Here is a 15,613-nt window from a genome sequence, read left to right on the forward strand (position 1 = left end):
AATTGTCGAAGGGCTATCATCAGGGGAAATATTCCAATAAACGTCCACGTAAGTTTTCTAAGCAAAGGAAACAAATAAAATATTAAGGAATAAATTTAAATACAATTTTAATCGTCTAATAAGGAAACTGTTTTCTTTTCATCCAGTATACGGCGGTTGTTTGCAGTGAAAGTTTTATACTTAATTCTATGTTTAGAGTTCTTTTCAACATTCCCTCACGGCACTTGTTTGCTATTGGACTCATGGTTATATTTCGTATTAGATGGAGTTTACCACTTATTTAGTGCTTCACTATAAAGCATCACAATTTTTCGAAAATATATTGTAAAAATCATCAACGTTTTAGGAGCGTAACACCTCTATTGTTAAATGACCTCGTTTAAGAAGGACTTGCACTGTTAATTTCTCATATTATTGGAATATAGATATTCCATACACTACATCGGATATTTGTATAAATAAAATCCTATTATGCAGTTAGAATATTTCGCGAAAAAGTTAGACATTACAATGTTAATCGCCTGATAGCATATTATCCAGTATACGGCAGCCAGATAAAGTTACGAACTAACTTATTGAAATTAGCAAATATTGGTGGATTTGCGCCTTTTAAGAAATGTCTTTTCTTACTTGTGAGCCAATTGATTCAATGTTCCAGAGACTAAGGTGTCGACAGATATCCACAAAAAGCAAATATTTCAGGGACGACCCTTGACAAAACATATCGGTTTTGTGACATCCTGAGCGATGATTTGCTAGTGTCGGAAAAATTGAGCAAATAATATATTTTATCAGACACTTGGCCGAAAAGCAAGCAGGCGGTGAAGGCAGATATTGCAAACAAAATTCTAGAAAATCTGGACTGTACAAGGGAAAAGGGACAGCTTAATACCCGGCTCCAATATCTTGTTAAGTAAGTTTTGTACATTAGATTATTAGAAAAAGAGTATATGTGAAAATTGGCATAATTACTTTAATTTGCTCGCCCTCAATGTAAAACAACAAAATTGCAAATGTACTCATTTATTTTCATTACCAATTGATTGGAATTTTGAAATTAAAGGCTTTTATTAAAATTTATATTGAAAAGTAAAACAAAATTTATCTAATAGAAATTTATTCAGATTTCATGAAAATATTTTAGAAAGACTATAAAAATAAATCACTGTAAGACTATAAAGAATTTCTAAATTTTTTTTTTTACTTTTTATCACAATTTTTATTTTTTATAAGGCTATAAATATCATTGATAAATTACTTAATTAACATTATGTAATCTAGAAAAAAATAATGAGGCTTTTATATAGAGTAGTTTTAATTTTTTTTTTATTATTCTTTGAAAATTAATTGAGACCTCAAATCAGCAATTTTTATAAAAGTAGAAAAATTTCACCAATCTCTTTTAATCACAAAATAATTTCCAACAACAATACTGTATAGCAAATATAAATTGTGAAATAGTGTAGCTTTCACCTAATTTAACAATATAAAAAATATTTGCCAAAAAAATTATACCATAAGGTTTTCAGGTCTTCTACACCAAAATTTTTATATAATAAGAAGAACGACTATCGAAAGAAATTAAAATATATTTGGAGTGATTTGTTATTTTTTTTGTTTTTTTTTGTTTTGGAAAACCAAGAAAATTTAAATCTTCAAATTTTTTCGTTTTTAATTTCCAATTTTTTTTTTCCATGGTATTTTGTATAATTTTTATTTTTTTCTTTTTTGGTTATCAGAAAAAGGAAATGGTTCCTTTTTAATTTTTATTGTTATTTTATTTTTTATTCTTCCAAAAATTGGCTGTGACTAATGTCCCAGAGGGTTATTTCTTGTTTTTGTTTTTTTTCTTCATTTTGTATATATTTAACTTGTTCTGATATCGTTTATTTTAATATATTTTAGCTTTTATACAGTTATTTTCAATGTTATATCATTCTAAATGACCAAGAAAAAAACAAAATAGAAGAAAAAATTAAAAGCTATATAGAAACGATAGAAATAAATTTTAACCAAAAAATCTAAATTGTAAACTTGCATGTCATCATCTAATAAGTCTTTCAGACATTTTCCACAAATTTCTTTATAATATTACCCAAAAAAAAAATATATAAACAAGAAAAATCAAAAAACAAACCTTCTTTCCATCTCTTTTCCCTGCCAAATATCTGGTATATAAAGAAAATGAACGAACAATATAATGCCTACATAATGTTATACAAGTATAACATTTAAATAAATTTTTATAAAATTTTTAGTTCTTGTAACTTTTATAACAACACCATTAACTTTAACAAACTATTATCGAAAATTGCCAAAAATAACAAGTAAAAATTATTATGGGATCAAATCAAGTAAAAAAAAAAATATCAAATATACAAGAGTTAAAAAATGTACATAGGAAATCGTTATTAACTCATGTATATGTCGTTAGATTAAGAAATCGTTAAGAGAAGAAAAGAAAAAAAAAATATGAAAGTGAAGTGTAATCCTCCCCTCCCCTCCCCTCCAATATTTTTTCATATAAACAAAGAGAACTTATTGAAACAATTTTTTGGCAATATCCTAAAAAAAAAAAATCTTGTATAATTTAGGAAAAAAAAAATAATTGTAAAAAAATTTCATAAATTTTTCTGAAATTATTATTTTGTTCTTATTATTGCTATTATTGTTACTATTTTAGTCTTGTACATTAATCAGAAACATAATGACTGCTGTGTTATAAATTTCGTATAATACAGGGTCACCCGTAATTGGTGTTAAAGTACTCGGGGAGTAATTGCTTGGAGGTTTTTTAGGAAAAAAATTCTTCTGTGGAAGGAATGAGCTCAGATGTCTAAGGGTCTAGTCTTACGACGTCTAGTGTTAAAGAAAATCAGATACAAAAAATTCTGTCTGAAAAAAATCAATAAGAGTTTTGAAGATGTTAAATTTAGAGTAACGCGTTACTGGCAACTTGATTTTCATTTGGCATTCCTGCATAAATGTAATATATATGGTTGATATCAGATTTACCGTTATCTAGTAATAGCTGACTAAAAATGAAATTATTATTTTAAATGATAAAACTGTACGCGTGGTATGAAAATTGCTTATGACTAATAAATTGGGGAACTTTTTTGAGACATTCAATGTTTTTTGAACTGTGTATTCTAAAGGTTATTAAGGTGTAGTTCCGAATATAAATATGTTTTTTTTTGTTATTTTAGTTGTCATGTTTTTATTCTTGACACTTTATTTGTGACATTCGTCATAACTTTTGTCAACGTCAAATTTGTTTCGGTGATGAAGAGATTACTATTCGAATAATTTGCTCTCAATTAATTATCGTTTGACAAAAACATTAAATAACAATAAGTTTCAAAAGCAATTACTTTTAAATTTAAATTTGTCAATTTTGCACTATCCGCCACATTTATATAGCTTTGAAAGCAATATTAATAGTGTTTAAATGGAGAATACAGTGAATTCCGGACGAACTAATTTAATTTTTTACGTGTTTTTCTTTAAATTTAATAAATTCAAAGCTTAAAAAATCACCCATTATAAATAATTTTCCGATTATAACTGAAATGTAAATTCATGAATTCTATGTTTTGATTTCTGTTACGATTTAAAATTTAATCCTTGAATAGTTTAATAATATATATTAAGGAATAACATGTAATATGTAATTATTTTGAGCATGAAATAAATAATTGTTGCTTCTTATTATATAAAATTTATTTTATTAACAAAATTTTACCATAAAATAGGCTTCGCCAATGTCGAAATGGTAATTAAATTGAAAAACCGAATGTTTTTCAAGCCAAAGCGGCTTCTTGATGGAAGTATTTTAAATCTCATTCTATTGTGAATTACTAATTTTTCGTAATTATTTACACTATATATTGTGGAACAGTTGTCAGATTTATTTAAAAGATTACGACAACTCTTGTAAATTTAATTTAATTAATATTATCCGAAAATTAGCTAATACTGTTGTAAGCTAATATATTTTTTAATTTATTCGAAAACTTCACGTGTTCTTTGAACAAAACATACAAAATAAATTAATGTTTTTAATTTTTTGACATAATATTGACATTTATGACATAAAAAATATTTGAATGACAAAAACATGTTGTCAAATATCAACAATACAATATGTCAAATATCATAATTTATATAATAGGTTGAAAAATATAAAAGAAACTATTTCAAAAACAATTCGAAAATGAATCAATTAAAACTTAAATTTATTTTGTGATTTATGTAATGTGAAAATGTCCTAAGTGCATTTTTTTTTCAATAATCAGGTTTTCTAACGAAAAGTTGGGCAAATATGCTATATAAACATATAAAAGACTTATAGTTTTTTTTTTTAAAATATTGACAAAATATTTATAAGTTAATACAAATTGCATCAAACAAGTTAGAAAAATGAGCCATAATTTTTAAATCTAAGTCGATTTACAAACGTAGCCTTATATATTGTGAATTATAAACAATGCTATTAAAATAGAGGCGCAATATAATAAGAGTATTTGCATACACGAGGAGTTTTACATCAATATGTTGACATATACATTTCTTCCGCCTTATATACACAAGCTTTACAGTCACGGAGAGTAAAACATGTATTAAGCATATCGATGCAAAAGTGATCACATAAAACACAGATAATATTAGTGATTAAAATCTGTAATTTTAGCAATTTTACATGTCAATATTTAATATTGTACTCGTAACCATACCATAAATTTTGTTAATATTTTTAATTGAAAATTCACATTTTGGGACATATTGAGTTTTGTGACTCAATGTTAATAATATAAAATAAATAATATCCATTTCATGTAGGTATTAATGTATTATTTCAACAATTTTGAATCAATTTACAAAATATTAAAAAATAAAAATTAAAAACATGATTTCATTTCTATTTCTATTCTTGTATATGTAGAAAACACTTAAAATTCAACATTCATTTGAAAGGGGTTCTTTTCTTATACCATAGCGAACATGTAGTGTAAATGTTAAAACTCACCCTCATCATTATTGTTAATAGACCCAAAAGCAAAAAAAAAATTCAAAAAGAATTCAAATGTAAAAAAGAGAGAATAACGTCAAAGGACTAATATTATAATGTGGTAAGTCATCCTTAACCGCAACAAAGGTGAGATATAATCAATTGTTCACGCATTTTTAAATCACACAAGAATTGGCTCTTTCGTTTTTTCTTATGATTATTTTTTGGATTTCGTTAATGTTGTTGTTGATCAAAGGATTTTTATTCCTTTCTTCTCATTTTTCTAGTTTTTTTCATTTATAGTGTAACCAACCCTCTCTAAACAATAATATTATTGCTTTGTTGTCGTTGTTTTTTTTAATATCCTTGTTTTATAATATTAAGTGTTATATATAGTTTTTTAACATGTTTTTTTTTTTTTTAAATTTTTGACCTCTAAAAAAAGGAACAATATATAGTGAGGGTGTTTTTAATTTTATGTATGTATCTATGTTCTCTGTATGTATGTATGTTCGTAAATGTGGTGTATTAATAGAGAAAATGAAAATTATTTAACCAATTTTACATGATACAAAATAATTTTTGTATTTTTGATTGCATGATAATTCTTTATAAATTGATATGAAAAATATTTAAATAGTTCTAAATAAAGGATAATTTATTTTTTTATAGTTTATTCTTGTTATCGTTTTAAATAACGAATCGATCAGCTAACTAAATTACCCTCTTTTGTTTTAACCAATTCATTTAATTACGTAAACAAAATTTTTTCTCTTACAAATTTGAATGTATAAAGTGAAATTTAAGATTTACAAGAAAAAATTATTTAAAATTATATAAAAGAGGGAATGATTTTGAGGGAAACAAATTGCGTCTTACTATATGTAGAATAGAAGATAAGGTGTGCCGCCGTACAAGTCAATATAACATATGAACAAAATGATAAAAGGTAGAAACTAAAAAATTTTCAACTCATATTTACAGCAAGTTCATGGTAGTTTAGCGAAGGCGGTGCAAAAAAAAATTCAAAATCAAATATCAAATGAACCAACTTCCAATATGAACCAAAATAGAACAAAAAATCAAAAAATTCTATTATCCGCAGTAGGACCTTAAAATTTAGCACAAAAAAATGGAACACAATTGTACTTATAAAGCATTATTTACAAGGAAACATTAATGTACAAGGAAATTCAATGCCTGTCTATGGTCAGCTTAATTACAGAGATATGAAATTTGTTTGAATACGAACAGCCGTTTCAAATACAAATAATAAAAGAAAATACAAATTGCTGGATTTCTTATTAACGAGAACCGAGTGTCTATTAGGAAGAAAATGTGGTCATATAAAATCCTCTGGAAAGACGAAAATTGGCGGACGTGCATAAGATTACGTATGGAGAAGGACTGTAATAGTGTTATGAATGAAATATTCAGTTATGAAAAAATATAGGAGAAAATCATAATATCACAGGTCAGGATTGTGAAAATGGAAAGCGATTCGTGGTAGCTTGAGAACTGTGAGTTATTCAATTATTTATTTAAAAAATTATTTAAAACTGCCGTGGCTCATAGAAACACCTCGTACAGGATGGTACACTTTGTTATATTCTGCAATATATTTTTTTAATATTATGTCTACATATAAGATAAAATTAATTTACATAAGTATACACACTCAAATTTCATTACTAATTCAAAAAAATTTAATTTATTCTCATAAATTTATTATGAAAAATCACAAGTATCTCACAGAAAAAAAATTATATCTCATATAGCTTATCTTTATGCATTTACATACAGCATTATCTTAAACTAAAAATCTTCACCTGCAAACCAGGTGATTTTATATTATAGTGCAATATATAGAATATTTCGGTATATAAGAACTCATTAATGAGTGACTTAAATTTCTAGCTATCTTTAGTACTTTTACGATATAATACCTAAAGGGGGATAGGTTGATAAAATTCACTTTATCATTTTTATATATTAAATTCGTGATATATGAAATTATGTTAGATTTTAAAATGAAAGCCTGGACATTACCTAAATTTAAGCAATATTCTAAATAAGGACAAGAAGTGTTAAGAGATTAAGAAGTTAAATTTATAATAGAAGTGATGATGTTTAGATTTCTAATTGTAAGTGTGATCTTGGGGACAATTTTTTCAAAGGCTTGTGCCATACCTTCGAGCACTCATTCGGAGCTCATATTTTTTTATGAGTCCGAGGATAATTCTACAGGGTAGACAAATAAACCCTCCATTTGTAAATTTCTCACGAGTCTCTGAGAAATGCCTTAGTCTTTTCACAACAGCAACAATAGTTTACGTCTATCGCAAAGCTTATGTACAGTGCCACATGATTTCTATAACCCATAAGCAGTGTTACATGATTCCTGTTTATATTTTAATTATTTTGTAATACATGACACATAATGTAAGCATATAAAGTATGTAAATTTAATGTTATCAAAGGTTCAGTTGTAGAAAATCTAGGATCATAATAAAAACTTGATCATAGACCATTAAATAAAAAAACAATATTAAAACAACCTTATGACTAAACATACAAGGATATAAATGAGTACAATATGTGACCTTTTGCCAGTTTTATGAATTCATTTTAAAAAGTTTCTCTTTACCTCCTATAACCTCTATGCATATTTTCATTTTCAATTTATATGCGATTAACATTTCAAGATTAGCGTTTTTTTTTTCTCTCGTCTTTGCTTTTCACATGTTTTTTTTTGTTTTCATAATTATTTTACAATATATTGGCTTTAAATTTTTTCCTTTTATATCCTTAAAAATATGCACCTTGATTTTTTTGCTTTCGCTTTACTTTTCTTTTTAATTTAAGAATAAAAAAAAATGGGGGCACGTGTCTACCACATACTCATAATACCATATACAAAATTTACCTTTTTTTGCAAAAAATACGTAATTATTGGTGCACAAAACCCACATGGTTTAAAAAAATAATATAGAAGAAAAAAAAAAATTAATAAATATTTTTAACTCACCTGAACTAGCTAGTCTACTGCTTGTCGGACCGAACATTTGATATGGATCTGAAATTATTATACAAAATTTTTTAATAGATTTTTTTTTTCTGTTTTAAGAATAGAATAAATGTATGTGCATAAATTAATTTTATATAAAATTAAATTCCATAAACAGCTCTCTTTAATAACAATCTACTGATTTTATAAAATGCAAGTGAATAGTTAAACTTGATTAGGACATATGTTAAGGACATTGGTCTCATATTGTCAAATTCGAAGGACATTTAAATGCCTACATTATCATTTCCAGTGGCTTCATCATCCTTCATAATTCATAGATTTGTACAATCGGGGTAATAGAGTACCATGACCACTTATAAGAAAATATTGTGCAGCCTCTGAGTGAGGGTCAAGCAATGAACTCGAGCCTAATGAAACTCGTGCACCTTATGACCCCTTAAGTTTGCTAAAGAGGAATATTTCATAATCCTATATGCTCTCACAATTCGATTATTAACGTTATTAAAAGCATCAGACCTTAATGAAATTTAAAAAATATCACTCAAAATTCGCCTATCGATTATAGCTAAGCGAGAAAACGCATTTCCGAGATTTTTTTCATTATTTTTAAACTCCTGTCGGATATTTGTCATTCAGTAGTCCACTATTGATAGTTTCAATTGAATAAACTCAAATTTATTCGGTAATTCAAATTGAATTTTCCACAAAAGGTTAAAAATTCAAGATCCTTCGAAATGCAGTCTTAAAAAATACTTTTTGTTAAAAAGTTTTTTATTACAAATTAAAATTTTCATTCAAAACTCTTATAATGCAATTTTTTTCACAAAATATTCAACACCTTTAATAAAATAAAAAAATATTTGATTTCTGGGGTCTCAATTTAAGGCGCACCTTTCTTTATTTCAATTATTAATCAAATACAAAAAACAGGACTTATTTTCAAGAACTTTACAAGCCAGGCACGCGCATTCTATTTTCGAGTTTCTGTTTACTTTTATTATTCTAGAATGCACCTGGACTTTGAATGTCCTTAATATCCTTATAAAAAAATTTAAATTACAGTAATTATACAAGCTGGGGCACCGAAAATATCTGATTAATAAATCCTTTTTTGTTTGAAATATTAAAAGAATTACAAAAATATTTGAAGAGTTTTTATGAATTTCATGAATGAAAAATTGAAACAATAAATAAATTTTAGTTTTTATTCCAAAACTAAGTGGAAGAACAAAATTAAAATGTTATTGTTTTTTCAAAATTAATCTAAAGAAAACCGCGAATTTTATTACATTGCAACATTTATGGATTTTCTAGGACTCTTCGGTAGCCCTAATTTTGTTATTTTTCTTTTATTTTATTTCAGCAGATTTTCAAAACTCTTCAGTAAGAAACTCTGAATTGAAAACAACAATAAACAAAAATTGGAAATCAAACAAATAAAGGATTAAAATTGTTATTCTTTTTTTTTTTTTTGTTATTGTTTTCTTTACGCGCTATTAAAAATAATTTACAGAAATAAAAATTGTCACAAATCAAATTTAAATATGAATATTTCTGCATTTTATGTGGAACACCAAATTTCAAAATTAGTGGAACAGAGAGAAAAAAATTAATAAAATAAGAATATGGAAAAAAAAATAATCCTTTTCCCCTTTTTATTATTTAAGTGAGGTTTTTATTATTTCCTTCAAAACAATTAAAAAAGGATTTGAATAAAAATATAAGGCACTCTAAAAATAAAGTACATAAAAAAAAAAACAGAAATTTGTACACGAATCCACGTATAGCACACATTATGATTTTTTTTATGTGTGTACATTATAAAATTTAAGACTCAATTAAAAAAAATTAGTGAGCTCGTGGCCTACTCTTTCTTCGGGTATATATGTATATGTAATTATAAAATAATACGGGATATAAAATTATTATCACACATTTCTACATTTTTCTGTTTCCTCTAAAAAATATTTATATAAAATCTTAATTTTATATATAAGTATATAGGGTTGCCAAGTTCAAATAAAATTTGAAACGCAAATAATTTGCAAAACGCAATCGTATGTTGCGTTTTTGCACAGTAATAAAAGCCGCAAAAGTGTTTTTTTAACTCTGCAGTGTTCCGTTAGGAAACCTGTGAGAACTCTTCACAAAAAAAAGCGTTTGACTTGTTGAAGACCTGGAGGTGCCTCCCAGAATAGCTTCGTCAATATCGCAGAAGAGCTTTGGTTCAACTAGGCAGAATTCTCTAACTTAGTTAGCACATCTAGTTCTCCGTTTCTTCTCAGGTTGAAAGGCCCCGACACTAACTACAAAGTGACGCGGTTATTCTGACTCAATTGATTGAACAGTTTTACACCATCCGTAAATGAATCTGGCCGGAGCCCTTATGGAAGCCTTACTATCGGAGATTATTGCTATATTGCGACCGAGTAATCCTTATCCAAGTTAAATTGATAAGATCTATCAAAATTGGAAGAATATCATTATGAAATAGTTTTATTTTATAATTGTAAGAAGTTTGATATTATTGTAGACAAAAACCAATATATGCAAATGATTTGGGTCTATAATAAAGTAAAAAATAAGTTTTTGTATTATTAATAGTAGAATTGACATATCTTGAATGCTCACCTATATCATAGAAAAATAAGTAATTGGATTACTTATTTCTCTATGCCTATACTATATTGTTTAATGTTTTCTATCGTATGCGAAATAAGCATCGTATTAAACTACGGTTTTTTTTTTAAATTGAAGAGCTGGCAAGTCATAGGTTTATTTTTAACTAGCCAACTGTAATTTCATTTTAATATTCTACTATAATAAAATACTTGAAAAATTTTTCATAATATTACTATTAAAGTTATTCAAATTCCAAAAAAAAAAAAAACAAATTTTTATTTTAGCACTTGAAAACTGAACAAAAATTACACAAATAGAAATTTTATTACAATTCTATTTTTGTTTCGACGGTAACATTGTAACAAAATAATAAAAAACTATAAATTTATTGTTAAATACTCTTGTTGCTTGTGTACTATTATTATGTAAAAAGTTCGTCTGGTTTTCATATTGTTTTATATTTTTAATATTCGGATAAACTCCAAAATATTAGACCAAAAATTAGTCAATAATTTAAAGGGATTAATGTTATAATCTTTTTCCGCGGAGTATACCAAACTTGTTCTAATTTTTATAGTTGGATTATGAGAGAAGTGTAAAGAATTCTGGTTATAAGTATAAGGAGTATTTGGGCTTATCTGGTTTTGACGTGTTATTACTTATAAAATTGGCCAAAGTCGTGACGAACTTGAGAAATCTTTCGATTGTTACGATATTGCTGTGTCACGCTACCATTGGTCCCAGACAGATTACGTAGCGGATGTTCGTTCTCATCAACACTGTCAAAACCGACCTATTTTACAATTGGTAATCGTTTGCCGAACTGATGTAGAAAAGTTTGGTAAAACAAAGACGCTACATTCGATATCGCGAAGTAATGTGTCTAAAATTGTGTTAGTGTATATGGGACACTGGCCGGTAAGTGAATATATGGTCAAGCTGAAACTTCCTTTTAATACGTTATGTCACAGATGTCGCCAAATTGATAAAAAAGGACTATTTTTATTACTTCTGCGAAGAGAGCGAAACGATTCTCGTTGGTTGAGGCAAATATAGTTGAATTTAATATTATTTCTAGCCAAAGTATCAGTGAGGTAGTCTGTTTCCTTATGGTCGTGGGATGTGTGTGAACAAACAAAAATAGACCAGTTTTAGGAGGGAGTGTTCTAATTTGAGCGCTGTCGGAACTTGAACACCTCAACCAACTGCAATCAACAAATTGGTCAAAAATAGGAACCATGCCTTGGGTAAATTTACACAGTATTTAAATTACTTACAGTTGACACGATTAATCTTAATTTTTTTTCATTTATTCAACTAAAAATTAAAATGTGATTTTTTATTTTAAATCTTAAAAAAAAATTATTTTCTTCATCATGTACCTATATGGATTACGGAACAATATATTTAATAATGAACTCAAGATTCTATAATATAGCATGCCTAAGCATTACTTTAAATGTAATACACTGCATTATATCCACATGTATATATACATATACACAATATAAAATATCAACTTAAAGTACATACTTGACAAAATAAAAATATACCACTTCAAGTACATTTATACCACCATTCAGTCGTTTTTCAGTTCAGTCGCACCCTATTTCGTTTTGAAAGACTCGCTATATAAATATACACATATATACGAGTACATTACCTATACCCTCACTTATTTATACTATATTATAATATATATAGAGAGAAGAGAATTTTAAGGGATTTCATTTTACTTATAAGTTGAACTGGAGCTGTTAAAAGGTATATAACAGCCAACAAATAAGTACGTATACATACAAGTATATATAGGAGTTTGCATAGAGTAAAATTTGAATTGCTGAATACTTTTTATAACACATTTGATTCGAAGTAAATGAAATTTTATAATAGCGCAATATATAAGTGCTAGTACCATAGCACATTCATACCAAGATTTTAAATACCAAGAATGAAAAATTTAATAGTAATAATGGAGAGAAAAAAAAAATAACAAGTTACAATTTTTTAAATGTAAATAAATTGGTATAACGAGAAAGAAAAGAACAATAATAATAACAACAAAAAAATGGAAAATGTGACTGACATTTGCAAGATTTTCAAAATTAAAATGTTTTCATTACTTTTCTTGTATTGTGATTTTTTTTTTTGAAATTTTATATAAAATTTTCTATTAAAAGAATTTTGTATATTTTAAATTATGCTTGTATTGATTTGGGGTCTCACGAACAAAAAATATTAAAATTAAATTTTAGGCAACGAATAGCTGAATAATCTCTAGAATTGGTTCTGAAACTTAGAGTAAAAATAGATTTTTAAAATAATATTCTTCCTGTGTAGGTACACATGGGTCAAATAGGAGAATGAAATTGTTTTTCTGAGACACAACAAGCGCTTAACAAATTAAAGGCTTCGTTAAGAAAATTTCATTCATATTTAATCAAAATTCAATTAGAATATAAAAAGTTTCTTAAATTTTCTAGGACAATGTGTGAATAAATCAAAATTGTACAGAGACCGTATAGAACGTAGTACATTTTTAATGGTGACAAATTACATTTTTATATCCGGCACTTTCGTGAAGGGTATATTCACTTTGGTATGGAGTTTGAAGCTATTAGTCGTCTCCGGAGTAGACTTGTATATATATATATATTCTTGCTTAGTGTAAAATTCTGTGTTGATTTAGACATGTCAGTCTGTCCGATCGCACTATAACTCAAAAACGAATAATGTAATCGACGCTAAACTTTCATAAGTTATTTATTTTGTGCCAATGGCGACTGGTATTGCAATTAAATTAATGCGAGCAGCGGGTTAGGGTAGCTACCATACAACTCTGGAAGTTCAAAAATAAATTTTTAAAGTTAAATATCGACTGAAGCGTCGATTGAAATTTATATCGACTGAAACGTTTTTATTTGTTACACTTTATTTGATTTCTCAAACATTGAAACAATTATTGTGTTTTCCAGTTAAAATCCAAACTGGCCTTAAACAAAGAAAGCTATAAATGGTAAGAGCCAAAGGATAATTGTGAACAAGGAACTCTAACTAGTCTATATTATATTAAATTGAAGTCATAATCGGTTCAGTTACGAAAATTTTAATCTATTTACAAAAAATTGCATTATAAAAGAGTCCTGTAGTATGAAAAACAAAAAAAGGAAGTAAAAAAACAAAACAATAATTTCTAATCTTTTTGATTTCTGTCATTGTTTTTTTTTTCATTATTATTTATTAAAGGGTCCTTGAGAAATCTATATGAAATGTAATGGATAATAAAAAAAAAAAAGCCAAATGTTGAATAACCATAAGATTCCTGTCAAAAAATAATGTCCTTCAAAAATCATATTATTGTTATTCTTTAATGTCAAATATTTTCTTTTAATTTCCAGATTTTTAAACAAATACAAAAGGATATTTTTTCAATTCAATTTTGTATAACAATTTAAATTTACTTAAAATATTAAAGTGAAAAAAACAAAGTAAAATAAAATGATGAAAATTGGCCAACGTTCTTCTTTGGTTTTTGTTTTTTTAGAAATGTAAAAATGTTGGTGGTTATTGTCTTTTTTAACGTCGTCCTGTGAAATAACCTTGTGAATTTTATTTTGTTTTTATACAGAAAAATCAATATGAAATTAAAAATATAGAAATTTAATAATAATGAAAATTTTATATGCAAAAAAATTAATTTATAAAATTAGTTTCATGTTCAGTCAGAGTTGCAATGCGAATAGCAAACATTTAGTATAGCAAAATAAATATCACTTACAAACGAGGCTACCAGTTACTATAATTACAGTCGTCATCATTTACTGATAGAAAGTGAAAAGAGAGAGAAAAATAATATTATAGAAGCTGTAGGCGCACAGTTTGACACATCGGTTGTCCTTGGAACCATATATTCGCTGGACGAAATGCTTTAAAGGGTATTTGATATGAAAACACTGGTTGCTTACATTATTACTTGTACAAATAAAAACAAAATAAGTACACTATAATAGATTATAAGATTATGTATTGAATAATGATGATAATGAAATTAATCAGTCTTGAAACAGAATAAAACAACACGTTTCCACATTCTACTGTAGTAGTAGCATTTAATTTAATATTAAAATGTAAAATATTATAAATTTAAAAACTAAACAATCAAAATCTAACGTATAAAACTACTGAACAGTAAGTTAATAGTAAAATGAAAGCGCCGATTAAACTGAGAACAAATTAAACAAAATTAATGCTATTGTAGACTTTATGGTCCTACACACCTTCTTTCTTATATATTCGTACAAAAAACCGATGAATACAAGTTGATTTCGTGGATAACATACGCCTTATTGGGTCATGCATTCCAGATAGTCTGTACTATGTTTTCGAGTATTCAAGTAAAATTAATAAGGAAATTAATGCAAAATTTTCAAGTGTTTTATTTCAATAATTAAAATTATTGAAAGCCGAAAATTGAGAATGCATCAAAAATCAACATAGACAACAGAACCTTTAGAGCCCACTACAGACAATTTAAATGTAATGTAAAGGAAAGTATCATTATTTTCTCCCATTAAATTTAAAAATGTCACTATTTTTTTTTGATTTTCACCTATATTTCAATATTATTTATTTATTTTTCTTTATTTCTTGTCTTTGATTAGTTTACATTTTATAATTTATATCCCTTGCTTCCACCTTCCACACATGTGCACTTGTAAATAAAAATTACGATTTTAATGTGGAATTCTTTTAGTTTCTTATGGATAAATATTCTAGATTTTTATCTTGGAAAAAATCAAATTTCTAAACAAAGAAAAATTATAAAATATATTTTTGTGCTCGTATACAAAAAATTATTATCCTTGATTTGTACAAAAAATAAAAAAAAATTCGAAATGAGAAAAACAAATATATTTTTTTTGCTTCTGTTTTCTATTTTTCTCTCTATT

General features: G+C 26.4%; 1 protein-coding gene across 1 annotated transcript in view; it reads right to left on the reverse strand.

Moving 5' to 3' along the window:
- The window catches only part of LOC129606885 (DNA-binding protein D-ETS-3-like), a 61,154-nt gene that overhangs the window by 19,582 nt on the left and 25,959 nt on the right, over window positions 1-15,613 (reverse strand). Inside the window, exon 4 of the mRNA XM_055517502.1 lies at window positions 8,040-8,087. Coding sequence (XP_055373477.1) covers window positions 8,040-8,087 — 48 coding nt within the window. The remainder of the gene's footprint in view (window positions 1-8,039; window positions 8,088-15,613) is intronic.

Source organism: Condylostylus longicornis, unplaced genomic scaffold (genome assembly GCF_029603195.1).
Source record: "Condylostylus longicornis isolate FDR11 unplaced genomic scaffold, ASM2960319v2 ptg000022l, whole genome shotgun sequence".
Taxonomy (NCBI): Eukaryota; Metazoa; Arthropoda; class Insecta; order Diptera; family Dolichopodidae; genus Condylostylus; species Condylostylus longicornis.